At 44.6% G+C, this 14,195-nt stretch overlaps 1 protein-coding gene across 1 annotated transcript in view; it reads left to right on the forward strand.

Annotated features, from left to right (window-relative positions):
• ppp1r37 (protein phosphatase 1, regulatory subunit 37) overlaps positions 1-14,195 on the forward strand; it is a 52,264-nt gene that overhangs the window by 22,324 nt on the left and 15,745 nt on the right. Inside the window, exon 2 of the mRNA XM_038961590.1 lies at positions 10,405-10,502. Within this exon, the coding sequence (XP_038817518.1) occupies positions 10,405-10,502 (98 nt within the window). The remainder of the gene's footprint in view (positions 1-10,404; positions 10,503-14,195) is intronic.

Genomic DNA, 14,195 nt, shown 5'->3' on the forward strand with positions numbered 1-14,195 from the left:
ATGGTACCATGTCTCTATGGCAGTGTAGAGTGCCTTCAGAAAGTATTCACACCCCTTGACTTTTTCCCCAAAAATGTGTGTTACAGCCTGAATTTAAAATTGATTAAATATAGATTGTTTTTGTCACTGGCCAACACACAATACCCCATAATGTCAAAGTGGTATTGTGTTTTTGGAAATGTTTTGATGTGGGTGCCATCTTGCTCCGTTCGTATTTGTGAACCCATTGATGAACCTATTGATGGCAAAGAAACCCCTTTGACTTCAACTTGTTGTGCGATGGTGTTTGAAAAATGGTATGTTAGATCTTTTTGCTGATGATTTCATCCAAAACGTTGGCTCATCGAGGGCTGTGAGATGCCGAAGGGCAAGTTCCGGCTGAAAAGTGCCCGTTGCCAAACACTCGAGGGTGGATAGCACTTGGATGTGAACCAGAATGACATGTTTGCCTTTCTAAAGTAGGTCTTTCATCCTCGCAAAAATTGTATGAGATTGGTTTGGAAAACGATATCTGTTGAGCCAGTCTGTATTTTCTGTAAAAAAAAAAAAGTCTCACCTGTCTCTAAAAACATGCTCTCTACTAAATGCATCGTGTGCCAAATCTTCCAGTTGAGCAAGATCAGCCATCTCTCATTCGATTTCCCATTATCTCAGTCTCTTATAGTATTTCAACAATGGTTTCTCAATCACACATACTTCTAATTTAACAAATTACTGGACTTTATATGGATTATTATACACTGCTCAAAAAAATAAAGGGAACACTTAAACAACACCAATGTAACTCCAAGTCAATCACACCGAGATGAGATCCTCAGACCCCTTGTGAGACCATATGCTGACACATGCACATTTGTGGCCTGCTGGAGGTCATTTTGCAGGGCTCTGGCAGTGCTCCTCCTTGCACAAAGGCGGAGGTAGCGGTCCTGCTGCTGGGTTGTTGCCCTCCTACGGCCTCCTCCACGTCTCCTGATGTACTGGCCTGTCTCCTGGTAGCGCCTCCATGCTCTGGACACTACGCTGACAGACACAGCAAACCTTCTTGCCACAGCTCGCATTGATGTGCCATCCTGGATGAGCTGCACTACCTGAGCCACTTGTGTGGGTTGTAGACTCCGTCTCATGCTACCACTAGAGTGAAAGCACCGCCAGCATTCAAAAGTGACCAAAACATCAGCCAGGAAGCATAAGAACTGAGAAGTGGTCTGTGGTCACCACCTGCAGAACCACTCCTTTATTGGGGGTGTCTTGCTAATTGCCTATAATTTCCACCTTTTGTCTATTCTATTTGCACAACAGCATGTGAAATTTATTGTCAATCAGTGTTGCTTCCTAAGTGGACAGTTTGATTTCACAGAAGTGTGATTGACTTGGAGTTACATTGTGTTGTTTAAGTGTTCCCTTTATTTTTTTGAGCAGTGTAGTAACAAATGCACTGATGTGGTCAAATTCTAATGATATAGCCTGCCAATATGTTCCATGAATTCACAATGAAATTGAAAAATTATTGAATTATTACTCTCACATTTTCAACATATCTACACTTGACAAGCAGTGCCCTTATTCCACCATTTGACACTGTGCGGTACGCATTGTCATGGCTATGTGTAAATTTACGCACATTCTCAAGCAAATGTTCATATTGATAAATCTCACACTTTGAGTGGAAATGATCCCCAGCATGGTTACGCACATACTTGTGCCTTAGCATGATTGATAAATGAGGCCCCAGGTGTGCAAAGCTCTTAGAGACTTACCCAAAAAGACTCACAGCTGTAAACGCTGCCAAAGGTAATTCTAACGTATTGACTCGGGGTTGAAGACTTATATAATCAAGATACACTATATATACACACTAAAGTAAATGGACACCCCTTCAAATGAGTGGATTCTGCTATTTCAGCCACACCCGTTGCTGACCGGTGTATAAAATCAAGCACACAGCCATGCAATCTCCAGAGACAAGCATTGGCAGTAGAATGGCCTTACTGAAGAGCTCAGTGACTTTCAACGTGGCACTGCCATAGGATGCCACCTTCTCAACAAGTCCGTTTGTCAAATTTCTGCTCTGCTAGAGCTGCCCACTAAGTGCTGTTATTGTGAAGTGGAAACATGTAGGAGCAACAACAGCTCAGCCGAGAAGTGGTAGGCCACACAAGCTCACAGAACGGGACCGCTGAAGCGCATAGCGCGCTTAAATCATCTGTCCTCGGTTGCAACACTCACTACTGAGTTGTAGTAACGTCAGCACAATAACTGTTTGTCAGGAGCTTCATGAAATGGGTTTCCAGGGCCAAGCAGCCGCACACAAGCCTAAGATCATCATGCGCAATTCCAAATGTCGGCTAAAGTGGTGTAAAGTTCGCCGCCATTGGACTCTGAATCTGGGTTTGGCGGATTCCAGGAGAACGCTACCTGCCTCAATGCATAGTGCCAACTGTAAAGTTTGGTGGAGGAGGAATAATGGTCTGGGGCTGTTTTTCAAGGTTCGGCCTAGGCCCCTTATTTCCAGTGAAGGGAAATCTTAACGCTACAGCATACAATGACATTCTAAATGATTCTGTGCTTCCAACTTTGTGGCAACAGTTTGGGGAATGCCTTTTTCCTGTTTCAGCATGACAATGCCCCCATGCACAAAGCGAGGTCCATACAGAAATGGTTTGTTGAGATCGGTGTGGAAGAACTGACGTCAACCCCATTGAACGTCTTCGGGATGAATTGGAACGCCGACCACGAGCCAGGCCTAATCGCCCAACATCAGTGTCCGACCTCACTAATGCTCTTGTGGCTGAATGGAAGCAAGTCCCTGCAGCAATGTTCCAACATCAGTGGAAAGCCTTCCCAGAAGAGTGGAGGCTGTTATAGCAGCAAAGGGGGGGACCAACTCCATGTTAATACCCATAATGTTGGAATGAGATGTTTGACGAGCAGATGTCCACTTACTTTTGGTCATGTAGTGTGTATTAGTGTTTGTTTAAAAAAAAAAAAAAAAAAAAGATTATTCTTCCATTTTGACTGTTTTTTTTTCGTGTAGACTAAAAGACATCCATTTTAATCTGAATTCGTAACACGAGCTTCATAAACACAACCAAATTATTATTTTTGCAATAGCATATATGAAATCATTTTTTGACTGTTTTGAATGTTGACGTCCAAAATATGTCCATGGCTTGAAGGGGTCCCTCAAGGCCTTTCTAGTGTTCATTTATGTGTTGTAGGCCTATTGATTAGAATCAGCAAGCTAAGCTTATGAGCTGGGAGAGGAGGCTCGGCAGCAGCACTTGACGGCTTTATGAAGGCTGGCCAATACCTACAGTAGTGTTGTAATCGCATAGCAGCCCCAGAGACTGACTGTACGGGTTCTCTCATATCTTTTGTTCGCGCCTCGCCTGGCCACCTCACCACCGAAGTGAATTCTGTCATTGTTTTTAACATGTAGCCTAATCAGGGACCGTCTGTTGATGAACAACGTTAGCTTGAGCTCATGAAATATGGGTCAATGGCTCAAACACCTGCATTTGTGGTGAACATTATAGGCTACATTGTTCCTGGTGGCATACATTTAAATAAGCCTAACTGCATAACAAAGAAAAATAATGAATAAGAACGCAAATGTCTTCCTTGAGCATTGTCATCATTTTTTTGGGACAAATAACTTCTCTTTCACAACAGCGCCAACAAGTCCCACAGGTATTTTTTTTATGGCCTTTGTGCAAACAGGTTATTAATGTCAGCTATAGGTAATCCTGTTTGGGTTGTACCTGCTGCCTGCACATTGTTTTGTCTTTAAGGAGGGGTAAAATGGTGTATTCGGCACAGTTTGGCTTGTCCTCAGAGCTCACAGACAGCATCTCCCTTTCAAACTGTATGTTGGTTTTAGAAGTCTTGTTTAGATCCAGGAATTGTGCAATACAGCTCACCCCCACCTTCTCCATACAGTAGGGTTTGTGCTGTAGGATTGGACGATATTATGATATAATTGGAAATCAACTATGTTTGACAGACATCGTTGACTGCAATGAATGGAAGCAAGTCCCTGCAGCAATGTTCCAACATCATCTAGTGGTGATGTTGGAACATATTATTTTTTAAATGTTTTTTTAGTTTTTACACATGATAGTTTAACCTATGCAGCAGGCAGCGCACAACAGGGCAGCTCACAGCTGGGCGACATTCCAAATGGCCTACCTATTCCTATTTGCCAAAGCCCTTTTCAATAAATATGTAGGTAGACTTAGCCAACTATTAATGCAATAAGTAGGCCTACAATGTAGGTTGTAGACAGCGAAGAGTGCCAAAAGCTGCATTTTCCCTTGTTGTCGCCATTTTATTTGAATGTGACTTGTTGGTCTAAGCATATCTTTCATGATCAACTTTCAAATGAATTTGGAGGACCGTAACAGAGTTTTATATCTCAGGAAGTTATGTTTGTGAATAGCCTAAATAAAAACATGATATGGTAATAGTGAGAGAGAACCAACAATTGCAAGATAGAAAAATCGAATGGAAGTTTAAACAAACGTGACAAGTTCCTGGCCTCCACCTGACCAATGTTTTAGGAAAAACAAATTGTGTGCAGCCGGAAAATCCTTGCAAACCAAACAGCCAGAAATATAGGCCTAGACTAGACTACTGTCAATAAAATGTGCGGTTAACATTACTTGTACAAGTTAAACAGATATGGATATATTGTGGAAGTGTTTTATTAATATCCTTGAATTGTGCAACGGGCATTACATAAGCTCTCACAGCAGCGCTTATGGGAACAAAAAATAAATGTTGCCTATAAAAAATTAAAATAAAACATTTTGGATAGGCTACAAAATAAATAAAGTTAACAAAATATGTATGACAAACTTATTTTCACTGTAATTTATTTGGTTAAGACACAACAGAATATTCTAGCCTGGCTACATTTATTTTGAATAAGACGCATCTGTGAATACAGGCTTTGAAAATGAAACCGAAAGTGCAATAAAGAACCATTTGGGCTGTTTTTCTTGTCATTTTATATTAACCTACCTAAAGGTTTCTGGCAAGGAACACAAGAATGTTCACCTTTTTCTGGCTTTAATAGACTGCGGAGTGGGGTAACAATATTACCTGCTGTAAGGTCTACTGAAAACAAGTTCAGACGGAACGCTTTTTGCACATATGTAGAGGTATTTGAGGGCGACGCTGGCCAAGAGCGGAAAGCGACCCTCATTCCCTCACTACCCTGCCAGTGGGTCATCATCTCCTCCGATTCCATTTTAGTGTAACTTTGCTTAGCTCTCCCAAGAGACTGCCCAGTGACGTCTTCTATGGTCGACATGCACACTCGATCTCAGTTGAAATTGTTCTTAATCACCACTGAAAGGGTCTCGTATCACACTGTAGGCCTACAACGTTTGGTACCAAATCATCATTCAGAGTTATCGTTACCACATATCACCATATGATTGGTTTATTTATTTATTTGCCCACAAGAAAATACAATATTGGATAAACGATTTCCACATTGTAGTCTAATTATTTAGACTTTAATCGGTGGTTTGAGTGACAGGCTGCATTACAGATTGTTTACTGCGTTGCTAGGCAAGGACGCTCTACCCCCGCCCTGGGTAAAAAAAAAAAAAAGACGATACAATCGTATATCAACGATGTTTGGACAGGTCGATGGGATGACGTGTCATTCCAGGCATCAACCAACCCTATTGTGCTGCTTAAAGGTGAATTAGTGCTCGTGCTGTTGCAGTAAAACTCTCAGATTACTGTGGGACGGGAACAGCCCAGACTTTATGGCCCTGTAGCTTTTATTGCACATCTTTACCTGCTTCTATTTACCTTGAGCTGTATCCGGCCAGGGAGCTGTATGGTACACAGTGTGGCCCTGGCTTCTCAACAGAACACACTCTCCCACTTTTACTCCAGTTCCTTACTTGCTGAGAACTAGTTCTCTAGAGTACTGAGAATAGGTAACAAAGTGATGATATCGTGTGTGTGTGAGGCGTGCTCTGAGAACCAGGGGAGTTTCTCCACCTCTGGGCTGTTGGAATGTGCTACCTTCCTGCGACTCACGTCTCTTTCCCCCCTCCAGAAAGAGTGTACACTCCTGCTCGACAACAACCCTGCAAGCTAGGCCTAATGCTTTCCCAAGGACACGGTGTACACCTAAGCATGCACACACACACACACACACACATAGAGCGTTGACAGGAGCTGACATGAGCCTCAGGGCTGTTGCAACAGGAGCCACAGGTAGAGCGGAACTGAAAGGGTTTGTGTGCAGGGTGTAATTGGGGTTAACAATTGAACATTAAAAAAAGCATGTAGCAGTATTAAGTCTACATGAAAATGTTCACTGTTCTGACCATTTGGAGGATGCGTGATATGTCTTTGGATCTCCTGTAACTATGTTGGGGGGGGGGGCACGAGGAGGCTACACTTTGTAGAAGGAAAGCAAGCGATATGTTCTATGGTGAAGTTGAGTGTTTTGGGTGTGTTCTGTTTAAGGAATGGTCTTAATGTGAGGGGGAGGGATGGTGAAGGTGATTTCACAATCTGCTTCTGGATATTTCTTTTTGAAGGGAGATGCTCGATCTCCGTCAGTTTGAGGAGATCTCATAATAGACTTTGTATTGTATTTTGGAGACGGGCGACTATTGATACTGCTTTATTGAGTTGCTGCCTGCCCTGGATGTCCAGCCAGGTGATTCTAATACAATACAGCCCCTCCTGGATCAACAGGTGTGTGTGTGTACACACACACACACACACACACAGGGAGGTAGACAAGGCAAGCACACGCACGCTCTGTCACACACACTCACTCACCCTCTTTTCAGACGCATTTTGTTTCGACTGCTTTTTAAAGCCTTATCCCTCTGTCGCCTGCTCCGCCGTATCCAGATCAGTCCTGATATAGCACAGCCTGGGCCTAACAGTTGATGCCCTGAGCCTTTTTATCAGTGTGTGAGTGAGTGGTAGGTGTGTTGCATAAGCAGCGCAGCCCTGGCTCTGTCTGTGTGCTTTCCAGGGCCCTTTTAGAGCAGCCTGCAGCCTGCCAGGCTGTTGTTCATTCAGTCTGCGTCTGATGGCAGGCAGAGCAGAGCCTCATGATGCTGATCACTGGTTGGGCCTGTATGGCCTGCAGGAGAGCTTTAGTTCTGCTTCTATCTGAAATGGACTATCTGTTTTGATTGCATGCGTTCGTGGGAAAGCTTAACAACTGCACTATTTAGTGTCGAGAAACGCACACACACACACATACAGTTGAAGTCAGAAATTTACATACACTTCGTTTGTAGTCATTAAAACTAGTTTTTCAACCACGACACAAATTTCTTGTTAACAAACTATAGTTTTGGCAAGTCGGTTAGGACATCTACTTTGTGCATGACACAAGTAATTTTTCCAACATTTGTTTACAGACAGATTATTTCACTTATAATTCACTGTCACAATTCCAGTGGGTCAGAAGTTTACATACACTAAGTTGACTGTGCCTTTAAACAGCTTGGGAAATTCCAGAAAATTGTCATGGCTTTAGAAGCTTCTGATAGGCTAATTGACATCATTTGAGTCAATTGGAGGTGTACCTGTGGATGTATTTCAAGGCCTACCTTCAAACTCAGTGCCTCTTTGCTTGACATCATGGGAAAATCAAAAGAAATCAGCCAAGACCTCAGAAAAAAAAATTGTAGACCTCCACAAGTCTGGTTCATCCTTGGGAGCAATTTCCAAATGCCGGAAGGTACCATGTTCATCTGTACAAACAATAATACACAAGTATAAACACCACGCAGCCGTCATACCGCTCAGGAAGGAGACACGTTCTGTCTCCTAGAGATGAACGTACTGTGGTGCGAAAAGTGCAAATCAATCCCAGAACAACAACAAAGGACCTTGTGAAGATGTTGGAGGAAACAGATACAAAAGTATCTATATCCACAGTAAAACGAGTCCTATATCGACATAACCTGAAAGGCCGCTCAGCAAGGAAGAAGCCGCTGCTCCAAAACCGCCATAAAAAAGCCAGACTACGGTTTGCAACTGCATATGGGGACAAAGATTGTACTTTTTGGAGAAATGTCCTCTGGTCTGATGAAACAAAAATAGAACTGTTTGGTCATAATGACCATCGTTATGTTTGGAGGGAGAAGGGGGAGGCTTGCAAGCCGAAGAACACCATCCCAACCGTGAAGCACGGGGGTGGCAGCATCATGTTGTGGGGGTGCTTTGCTGCAGGATGGTCTGGTGCACTTCACAAAATAGATGGCATCATGAGATAGTTAAATTATGTGGATATATTGAAGCAACATCTCAAGACATCAGTCAGGAAGTTAAAGCTTGGTCGCAAATGGGTCTTCCAAATTGACAATAACCCCAAGCATACTTCCAAAGTTGTGGCAAAATGGCTTAAGGACAACAAAGTCAAGGTATTGGAGTGGCCATCACAAAGCCCTGACCTCAATCCTATAGAAAATGTGTAGGCAGAACTGAAAAAGCGTGTGCAAGCAAGGAGGCCTACAAACCTGACTCAGTTACACCAGCTCTGTCAGGAGGAATGGGCCAAAATTCACCCAACTTATTGTGGGAAGCTTGTGGAAGGCTACCTGAAATGTTTGACCCAAGTTAAACAATTTAAAGTCAATGCTACCAAATACTAATTGAGTGTATGTAAACTTCTGACCCAGTGGGAATGTGATGAAAGAAATAAAAGCTGAATGAAATCATTCTCTCTATTATTCTGACATTTCACATTTTTTAAATATAATGGTGATCCTAACTGACCTAAGACAGGAAATTTTGTACAAGGATTAAATGTCAGGAATTGTGAAAAACTGAGTTTAAATATATTTTAAATGTATTTGGCTAAAGTGTATGTAAACTTCCGACTTCAACTGTGTGTGTGTGTGTGTGTGTGTATGTATGTGTGTGTATATATATATACACACACACATGTACACTTTCCCCAGTGTCTGTGTTTCTATCTCTGTAACACACAGCGTCGACGTCTGGTGGTGCTCCCTGGTCATGAGTTATTTGGGCTGTGATTTGGAGAATATGAACACACACGCTGACTAACATGTTTGCACACATCCATGCTCCTCGGTCTCTTAAACATACACACGCTTGTAGACACAGTAAGCCTAACTGTGGGATGTCCCCTGGCGACTCATTGCTGTTGTTCGATTGTCACTAGACCATGTAGGAGTTAGAATGACTGATAAAAGCCTCAGGTTTCCTCAAAGCCACTAAGGACAAAGGGTTATCTGTGTCTTGTGGATGCGTTTCAAAGGGCTCTGATGGGTGAAGATCCCACGCGACAAAAACACCACGGCAGCGCCCTGAATGTCTATGTTTGAACCATACTGTATGGAGTCAAACCGCACGGAGTCTCTGTGCATTTGAATTTCTTTCTTCAACGTTCACCGTCTTCAACAATCCGTAGCCTGGTCCCAGATCTGTTTGTGCTTTTGCGTGATCCATCGTCATTGGCAAGGTGAACATGACAATTCCTTTATGAGTTGGCAGGAGAGCAGAAACAGACTGGCACCTAGGCTAAGAGGATGACTGGCCTGTCACTCGGGAGCGGGGCTAGAATGACAGTGCGACATTCAGCTGAAGGGTGGGGAAGGAGAGCGGGAGGAAGGCAAGAGAGGGGACATTTTGTCTCACCTTAGCGTAAGTAGCCAAACTGCTGATGGCAGGACAAAATATCAGACCTTTATGACTTGTGTGCGCACACAGACTCACAGCATATGCATACACTTGAGACACACACCCACACCTGTCCCTTTTGTCTGCGTTTCTCTCATTAGTCTATATGAGCTGAAACAACTGGGCTGAATCTGCACCACAGTCATCTGACCAGTTAGCCCTGAGAGAGGGTCTCTGGTGGCAGTGGGTTTCTCACACACACACATACGCGTGCGCGCTGGACTCTTTAGAAAGCTGCAGTACAGAGGCACCTCGGAGGGTCTCCACGGTGTGCTCCACTGATGAGCCAGATGCAGTCTGAACACTCACACCAGCCATTTATAGCGAGGGGATCCGGTTGGCTTCGTTTCCTGTCCATTAGCTAAGCAGATTGCAAATCCCATATACTTACTGTGCCTCAAAATACCTCATGCTCTCCTTGTGTATGACTCACTCAGCCACCAAGGGAGATGTTTTTTAATGTGTGATATCGCTGAACGTGTTTGACTGATTTTTACTCGCCAGTTGCATGTTTTTTTTTATATAGAGGTGAGAACGTAGCCAGGTAAATGTGAGAATGTTATGTCACCATGTTGTCAATCGTACTGTGCTATAATGTCTGTGACGCAAACTGATGTCGTCAACAGGCCACCTTTAGAGTATCGACATGTGTGTAATCATGTTGTCACCTTGTTGGTCTAACTCTCTCTTGTTTTTCAGCCCAGAATGTGACGGTGGATGAGATTCTCTCTGCCTACAGACAGGCCTGCGTGAAACTCAACTGTAAACCCATCCCCAAAGTGCTTAAACAGATGCAGGTAAACTTGAATGAAATACACTTACACACACACACACACACACACAGAGATATAGACCTCATATCCAAAGAAGAAACTGACACAGGTTAGCCCGAACAAAGTGTAGGCTTTTAATAGTTTGTGAATCCACAGTAACACACACACACACACACACACACACACACACACACACACACTCCCTCATTCTCCATGCCACTATTTCAGTAGCCTAATAACAGCACTGAAACACTAGACTTAATTCAGGCTTTATTAGCTTTTAGTCTTGTCGTGGAGCTGGATTAAGCCTATATCTGGACTTTTAAATCCCCAACACCACCTCATCAAAATCGGGTACCAGTGGAACCCCCTCTCACCCTGGCACCCAATCAAACACCACCTGACCTCAAACCACCCTGCTGGGGCAGCTCACTCACACCCACCGTGGGGATTGTCATGGAGCTAGCTGGGCTTTGCTGACAGCAGCAGGGGGATTGATGTGCTGTGTCTGTCTGGTTTGTTGATGTTTGTTATTTTCCGTTTGCGCGGTCTTGTGCTCTAATCCCTAATAATAAGTAGCTCCTGGGGTCTGATAGGTAAAGCCTCGACTCTGTTTTCTTTTTTGAAATACCGGTGCCGTGTGTGTGTCCACACATTAACGTGTTAATGCAAGAGTAGGCATTGTTTGTTTTTCATTCAGTTGAAAGCCTGTTATGCAGACACTTTGTCTTGGCAACAGGAATGAATGGAGAAACCCGTGAAAGGCCTATTTCACCTTAAGCGTCTGGGCAGAACAAGGGGAGGGCTCATGAATGTATAACAGATTATGACACGGGCCATGGCTGTTTGTACTGGGCTTATCACTGTCGTTCTACTGTCCAATAGTCTTTCTTCCTTTCTGTTCGCGTGAGAGGTCGACCAATGCCGTATTGATACCATGATATTTGCTTGTGAAGAACGAGAGAGAAAATGGACAAAAATGCAATCACAGATGGAATGGAATGGCAGATGGAAATGAAGAGCCAGACCGAGGCACAGCCATAAGTAGCATAAGAGAGGGTGTGTGTGACTCCTACTGTAAGTTGCCACGGTTTCCTGCCCAGCGACCGCACACTCCAGCATGTCTCTGTCTGCTGTGCCGTGTCATTGGAAAGTTTGAGTGTTTGCGGAAGTGCTTGGTTAAATAAAGGTTCAATTTAATTATACAGAACTCTTTCCGCCCATCCACCTTCCCTTAACACACTCGCGCATACACTCACACATGCACACAGACATTCTCAAACACACACCCTTGCACAGTACAAACACGCACGCACGCACGCACGCACGCACGCACGCACACACACACACACTCTTAAGCTAAAGCAGCCTACTGTAAACATTCTGTCGATGGTCAATAGACACCCTGTTGATGGTCAATAGACACCCTGTTGATGGTCAATAGACACCCTGTTGATGGTCAATAGACACCCTGTTGATGGTCAATAGACACCCTGTTGATGGTCAATAGACACCCTGTTGATGGTCAATAGACACCCTGTTGATGGTCAATAGACACCCTGTTGATGGTCAATAGCCACCCTGTCGATGGTCAATAGACACCCTGTTGATGGTCAATAGCCACCCTGTTGATGGTCAATAGACACCCTGTTGCTTGCGTACAGAACTATGGGCATGTTTTTTTTTAATACCCACAGTAGCTTCCTGAAGTCTACTGAGCAGGTTTGTCCTTCTCTGTTGTGTGTCTCGTCTTAGGAAGACAATGGGTGTCAGGGTGTGTGTGTGTGGGATGGCGGTTTAAATCCGCAGTTGTGTGAGGATGAGCTCATTGGGACCAGTCAGAGGGTGAGTGACAGAAGGGCTGGCGGCAGGATGGGGAGTGCAGCTACACGTGATCAAATGTTGTCCTATTTGTCACATGCGCCGAGTACAGCAGGTGTAGACCTTACCGTGAAATGCTTACTTACAAGCCCTTATCACTGTTGGATGTTTGCGGTTCGCACTGCCCACACACACACACATGTACTGTGCAAACACATGTTCTTGGTGGAAGAATTTCCTCCCTTTCCTTCTCTCTCAACCCCTTGTACTGTCGCCTGTCTACCCCTCCTGCACCTCTCTACCTCGCGCATTCCTCGCAAGAAAAACCTTGCTCAATCCGCCTCCTCTCTCTCGTGTGTGTGTGTGACGGAGGCTCAGGGAATCTCCCGTCACCCCACTCAGGCGGTGTTTAGTCATTGGTGAGAGAGAGGGTGACATCGCGCGCACTTGTGGAAAGACTCATCACTGCGCTAAGCTGGCCTTCTGCTCGGGCCTTAAATAAAGGCTGGGTAACTTTCCACTGTGGGGTTAACAGCCAGTGAATACACCGTCGTCAGTGTGCTGGCTGCTGGTCTGCGCTGATCCACGGCCCGGTTTTTCTGCTTAGTCATCCTTGAAAGAAACGGCTGTATAAACATACCCGTCAAAAAAAAATGGCTGCCAAGAAAGAGGTGTTTTGTTCCCCCCCCCCCTTCCCTTTAAATACACTTTTTATTTCGTGTGTACTGTGCACGTGGTGTTCGGCCAGGGGCCTACAGGTTACCTACATTAAGTGTGTGTGTGTTTAAGGGGCTCTAGCCTATTCAGCATCTGTGTGTGGAATACCTGAGCCTCAGTAGCCCCAACCAGAGCCCCGGGGCTTAGACGCTTGGCAGCCCTGTGTCACATTTCTGTCTCCGCTGCTCCCCCTCGGCACAAGGACATTCAATCTCCCCCTCTGTCACACACGCACAACTATAGATGTGTACGCACATGTCCACACACGCTCAAGAATACGCACACTCATAAGGATACAGATGTTCACTTTGGCATACTCGTTAAGGTCTATAGGACTACACTCATTATTCAGGGACAGACATACCTGCGGCCAAACAGTCCTATTATGTCCTATTGTGGAGGCCTGTGCAGTGCCGTATCGGGTTCCTTTTCCATAGTTTCTCGCTCGCCCCTCTGAGACACACACACACACACACACAATCACCCCAGGTAGAAGAGTGGAGGACCTGCCAATCCCAGAACGCCACGGAGGGTCACACACCATCAGCCCCAGAAAGTCGTTCACTCAGATGAATGTATCTGTACCTGAATGGGTGACACACACACACTATGCAGTGCCTCAGTGGGTCTTACGCGTCTTCACTGTGTGCTGCTCACACGCACTCTCACACACCTGAATAGGTCTGTCTTTCCTCTCACACTGTCACATTCACATGCATCTGCTGTAGGCTTCTGGCAACATAGTATATTGTGCTAATGGCTGTGTATTCTTCATGGCAAGTGACTAAACAAGCTGTAGTTTAAAGTACAATGACTTTTTAATTTTCTCAAGAAGGGTGTGTTTGTCTGGGCTGAAGTGTCTGTCAGTATCGCCTGCAGACAGTCAAAACCACCTGAAGGCTATAGGGCCAGGGGACTATTTGCTTTAGTCTGTTTTCCAAAACAAACAGGGAGCAAATGGAAAGGTCATTGTTTTTCTGCGGTCTGTAGTTTCTCACACGAATGGCTGTCTGGCTGGGCTATATTCAGATCCTAGCAGAGCTTCAGGGCCGTGATCCATTCTTAGCTATCTATCGCTGCTGATCTTGGACAGACTTGGCTGTATTTCTCATCTGCAATTTTTAAGTATTGACCGTAACCTACGAACGGATGGCCCTAATTTTGCTCTTGGTTGTGTAG

The sequence above is a fragment of the Salvelinus namaycush genome, chromosome 23, assembly GCF_016432855.1.
Source record: "Salvelinus namaycush isolate Seneca chromosome 23, SaNama_1.0, whole genome shotgun sequence".
Lineage (NCBI taxonomy): Eukaryota > Metazoa > Chordata > Actinopteri > Salmoniformes > Salmonidae > Salvelinus > Salvelinus namaycush.